General features: G+C 32.6%; 1 protein-coding gene across 1 annotated transcript; it reads right to left on the reverse strand.

The window, feature by feature from the left end:
* Nucleotides 1-773: 773 nt before the first annotated feature.
* LOC122606995 (probable xyloglucan glycosyltransferase 12) lies at nucleotides 774-5,633 on the reverse strand. Its single transcript, XM_043779913.1, has 5 exons — nucleotides 4,565-5,633; nucleotides 2,966-3,274; nucleotides 2,587-2,877; nucleotides 2,392-2,505; nucleotides 774-1,663 (listed from the first exon to the last, which is right to left on the reverse strand). Exons 1-5 carry the CDS (start codon nucleotides 5,378-5,380, stop codon nucleotides 1,034-1,036), a joined length of 2,160 nt encoding a protein of 719 aa, XP_043635848.1. The 5' UTR covers nucleotides 5,381-5,633; the 3' UTR covers nucleotides 774-1,033.
* Between the last annotated feature and the right edge of the window lie 367 nt (nucleotides 5,634-6,000).

Raw genomic sequence — 6,000 nt, forward strand, 5'->3', positions numbered from 1 at the left:
GGCTCCCATCTCTTTATTCTAATACTAGACGGATATCTACGCAATGCAGCGACGATGGTGGTAACAACGTTGTAATGGCGGCGGTGACCAGTGGTAGTGTAGATAATAATTATTGTAAAGAGATAGTGTATGTTATTAGAAATTAATGGATGGATATTGTAATTGAATTTATTGAGAGTATTATAAGTATATGAAATGGAAATGTTTAAACTGATAACTTGGAGAGGGAAAGGTCATTTACTTTAATGGACCTTCTGATCAATATATAGTTCTAGTTTTGTGAAGTATATATGATTGGTGAAATATGATAGCATTTTATGCAAGTATATGTGCCATATACATATGCACGAACCGACGTACGTGTACATGTCCATACTCATTTAATAGTGTATGTATTATGCACATATTTTGTGGAATTTAAAATGTGACATACCCCACTCTTGTCTTGTATCTTGTCATGCTAATGGTGTTGCATGTTTAAATGCTCTTGTCTGCACCATGATTGAGAGCAACTCAATGAGAAAATGGTTGTGACTGTATTTACAGTTTTGTTAATTTTTCATCTATTCTGTTGGTCATGTGCATTGTCTGATTTAATGTTTAAGCTAGAAATGCAGAAACAAATCTAAGCTTGATACGAATCTTAAATGAGACGGTCACAACACAACAGATCTTGTTTTGTTTACAACTTTCCTTTCATGTCATTTGGTTTACAATAATAACGCTGACCATAAATCAAGCCATCATACGAAATTACAAATAGATGAAGGCTATTATTCAGAAACAGGTAAAGAATTTTGAATTAACAAAAAGCAATCCCCTAAAATAATATACACTGCTAAGGATAACCTTCATGTTTAAAGATTCAGCTAAACATATAAACCACTTCATACAAAAGAATTGACCAAAAACAAATAAGAAACAACAAAACAATCCCAGAATACGTGGGATAGACGTTAACTGATCTCGTTTTGGGTTCAATATTATCTACTAAAACCCAGTTTTCGTGTACTACATTTAACTTAAAACGTGCTCATGATGCGATCTGCTCACCAATCAAGTCAAATCCCACGAGCAAAAACGAAAGTCCTTGAAAGAGCAAGAAGTAAAAATGGATACCCTGAGCCGATAAAAGACTTCTAGCAGAAGCTGTCAATAAAAGAAAAGCCAGCATCAACTCCTTTGTATATATCCTATTGTGCTTCTTGCTCTTAGCCTTTTTCTCTTTCGCTTTTATCTCTTCTTCCAACTTCTCCAAATCAGGCTCTGACCCAGCCCTCTGAAACTCTTTGGGTTCTTTCTCAATTAACGCCACGAGATCCCCTTCAGAGGACCGACCTGATTTCTTGGTGACAACCCACTCGTAGGCACTACCTAGTTGGAAAAGGCCTGATATCATGGCATTGAATTTGGTTACCGACATTGTGTTTTCAAAGAGGAGGTAAGGGACTAAAAAGGGAAATGATTTGGGAGATGGGAGGATGTTGAGAAACGACATAGTGGCGGGGACGTAACAAACCACCCACGCTGGGAGGGTAGCCTCAGGTACAAACATTGTCATTGGGAGAATTATGCAGAAGAGGGTGAATGAGTAAAATGGTAAGATTAATTTTCTTAACAAGAAGAATAGGAATATCATGTTTAGTTTCTTCCAAATGCTGATCTGCATTAAGCATGAAAGTCAACTTGTAAAATAAAATCATCAATTTGACTAGCAAGGCCTAAAAGATTATTTCCAAGATCGGTCTGATGCCATTAATTATAATCTGATATTGGGATTATTGCACGTACAGGTAACATGGTTCAATCTGATTCTATATTTAGGCAGTACCTTTGTTTTTAGGGTATTTGTCATATAGTAGCAATACTATTATTATTTTTTTGCATTTGGCCTGTTTTGATAATTATTTTTATACTTTGTGATCCATTTTGGCAATTATAAATTTTGGAACAATCCAAATTAGTAATTAAAGTTCTTTTTGTCAGTATGTGGCCATTAGATAAGGTAATTAACTTTATTCATTCCTAACAGCTATATTATTTGTTTACTTCATCCTTACCAACTTAGATGTTCCAACATCTACAATATACCCAGATGGACCAAAGGCGGATGATATATATTTGCTATTCCATGAAAATAGCCCCTACTTTAAACCAATCTAATATAACCAACTTTCAAAAAAGGCGATCTAAGGTAATGTTGAACCTTGTCAAGAAAGAAGTATGTACCAGTACATAATCTACATAATCTGCCACGTCTGTCTGATCAAACTTTTGACAATATTTATCAACATTTTGAAACTTTGATGATTTTGTAAGTCATGTGGACATGGCGACCGACAATATTAAAGGATATTCAGATATAGTGAATATGATATCATTCAAATGTACCTTTGATTTGATGATGTCAGGCAAGCAAACCCTAAACAGCTGCATCGGTCCAGAATGCCACCTATGTTGTTGCTTCCGATAAGCTTCATAAGATTCTGGTAATTCACATTGGCACTGAAAAACAAGCATTATATAATATATTGGCACCGATAAACAAATGCAATCACAAGAAAGAATTAAGTATATTTTAAGTACCTCGACGTCATTGAGAAAGACCATTTTCCATCCGTGAAGATGGGCTCTAACAGCAATGTCCATATCCTCTACGGTGGTTCTCTCCAACCACCCACCGGAATCCTCTAAAGCCTTAATCCGCCACACTCCGGCAGTCCCATTGAACCCAAAAAAGTTCAAGAAAATCCCGTTGACTTGTTGTTCCACTTCAAAATGAAAAGCTAAGTTGACATGTTGCAATCTCGTTAACAGATTCTCCTCCCTGTTTACAAATGACCACCTCGCTTGTACCAATCCAAGTTCATCATTATCCTGCATATCACCATCAAAATTCAGATTAAATTCTACTAAAAATTAGTAAATCTACACCAAAAAAGCACATACAACTAAAAAATAGTACCTTAAAATGGGGAACGGTTTTCATTAGGAAATCAGGATTAGGTTGGAAATCAGCATCAAACATGGCAACAAATTCATAATCTTTAACATAACTGCAATTCATAGCAGACTTAAGATTACCAGCTTTATACCCATCTCTGATCACTCGGTGCCTGTAAACGATATTCACGCCTTCGTTTTTCCATTTATGAACCTCATCTTTGATCAACATTTGGGTTGTAGGGTCATCAGAATCATCCAAAACCTGTATTAAAATCCTCTCTTTTGGCCATTTTAAATTACACACCGCCCCAATTGATTGTTGATAAACCTGATATGTAACAAGTTCGGCATTATGTATCTAACCCTAATAGGAAAAAAATAAAATTAAGCTTTCTACATATATTTCCAAATAGAAACTATAAATTCAAATGATTGTCCAAAATCCAACAAAAAGATTCAATCTTTTATGGAAATAAAACCAAATTGAAAGTTCAAAAAGGTGTCCAATATCCAACTAAACAGATTCAAATTTTTACACAAATTAGCAAGTGGATATGAAGTCTAAAAGTTAAAAGCTTTCTACACAAATGGAAAAAAATGAACAAATTGGTACATCAAAGTTCAATAAATGTTGAAAACATTGAAGGTTCTTAAGCAAATAAAAATTGGATATATCCAAAATTCAATAATTGTTCAATCCACATATTAGAAATTTCAATATATAACACAAATCAGTAACTGTGTGTATGAAAGGATAATATCCAAGATTTTACAAAAAAAGAAAAAAAAAAAGGAAACAAATATACAATTGGGACCTCAAGATTCAATCATCAATCTTTAAAAGATTTAATCTTTAACAAATAAAATTAGAAAATGGGCATATGAATATTTCAAAATCACCAACTACCCATCTAAACAAATTCAATTTTTAGCAAGTGGGCATAAACCCTAATTATATACTAGTATCCAAGAAGTCTCACAAACTTTGCTTCTTATTTCTTGCAAAGTGATTGCCCAAGTAAAATCAAAACTTGTTAAAAAGATACAATAACCAACTAAAAATTTGGATAAAGAAAAAAAGTTCATAAATTTATTGCAAATATACAATCTTTCACACAAACATGGGTGACTTCAAATTTAAAATCTATCCCAAACCCCTAAAAAGATAAATTCCTATATTTAACACAAATCATGGAAAGAAAAATTACCAAATTTTACACAAATTAAACAAAATTATAGAATTACCTAATACCCAGTAAAAAATATCCAAATTTTAATACAAATCATGAAGATAGAATTTCTTATTTTTACTCAAATTAAACAAATTACAGAATTATCCAATACCCACTAAGAAAACCCAAATTTTAACACAAAATATACAAAGAGAAAATTACTTATTACAGAATTATCCAAAACCCCTAAAAAGAAAATCTTTTTATCAACAAAAAAAAATTACTTATTTTAACACAAATTATGCAAAATTTAAAAAATGGGTATATGTAAATTTCGAAAATTATCATATACCCACTAAAAAAGTTCCAATTTTGAACACAAATCACCAACTAGGCAAGTAAAATTACTGCAGTAAAAAAACAAAATTTAAAAAAAAAATTTTTACCTCTCTTTCATTACACATAGGGATCTGAACAAGAACCATGGGGTAAAACCCATCATTATCTCCGGATTCAAGATCGGGTAATATTTGTTTAGGAACGGGTTTAATCTTCTTAAAACGGATCCAAAAACAACCCAAACAAAGCACCAACCGATCCAAACTTTGTATAAGAAACAAATAGATACAAGCATTTGCTAAAAACTGTAATGGGGGTGCAAGATATTCGACCCGGAATAAGACCCATTTAGAATATATCAAATCAAACAGACCCATCTTGTGAAACGGGTTTGTTAATGTATATAGATACTGTAAATGTAAATCCGGAGCTCCGAAATGCCACCCGCCTTTGTAGAATGCAAAAAGTTCGAAAATTAGTAAAAGTATTGAAACCCATAAGGATATTTTTATACAAGAATAGAATCTTGAAAAAGTTTTGTTTTTTTTTAAGGTTTGAGTAGTGTCGGTGTCGGTGTCGGTGCGGCCGGAGGAGAGACGGCGGCGGACGGCGGAGGCGAGGAAGAAAGTTGCCGGAGCAATGGAGGTGAGACAGCCGGCGGCACGGTGGGCTTTTAAGAGTAAAACCCAAGTGAGTTGTTTTGCATTTTTTTTGTTTTTTTTTGAATTTCTTGAAGAAGATGAAAAAGAGGATGAAACGTCGTCGTTTAGGAGGAAATCATCATCATCTTCAGATGGGGATTCAAGTTCAACCATTGACCAATTATTTGGATTTTCCATTTTGATTACAACTGGTGTTCCTTTTATGAGATTTTGTTGTTTTTGCTTCCACCAAAACGACGTCGTTGTTGTAGTAGTACCCATTGTGTTGTTTTTGTGTTTTTTTTTTCTTTTTATGAATAAATGTTTCTGGGTTTTTTTTGGATCAAAATCAAAGATTTATTGCAGCAGCATTGTGATTGAAAAAATATGTGTTTATTTTCATGTTTTTGTTTCTGTTTTTTTTTTTTTTCGGTGAGATTTTGAGTGTGGAGAGAAGAGAGAAGAGTGAGGTGATGGTGTTGGAATAGTACTTCTTTTACATTACAAAAATTTATTATTTCTTTATAAAGTTAGGTTCTTTTATTCATTCATTTACAGCTTGCATTTTTCTTCTTCTTTTATACATATGTTTTTATTATATAATATAATATTGTTTTATAAAAAACAAATGAAAAGTGTAAAAAGAGAAAGAAGAAAAAGAAAGATGATTAAGGTAAATGGAAACAGCTCAACACGTATTTGAATTAGTTTAAGATGATGAGAAAATGATGATGGTGACATCTGATGATGATTAGTGATATTGATTGATGGTAATTAGTATTTTTAAAAAGAAAAAGAAAGGTATTTATATGTTAAGGTTGAAGTTAATTAAAATTAAACTAAAATAAATAATAAAATAACCGACAACAGAAAGCTTCTCCTGATATTTCTGTTATTAAAAT

The sequence above is a fragment of the Erigeron canadensis genome, chromosome 7 (assembly GCF_010389155.1).
Source record: "Erigeron canadensis isolate Cc75 chromosome 7, C_canadensis_v1, whole genome shotgun sequence".
NCBI classification, from domain to species: Eukaryota; Viridiplantae; Streptophyta; class Magnoliopsida; order Asterales; family Asteraceae; genus Erigeron; species Erigeron canadensis.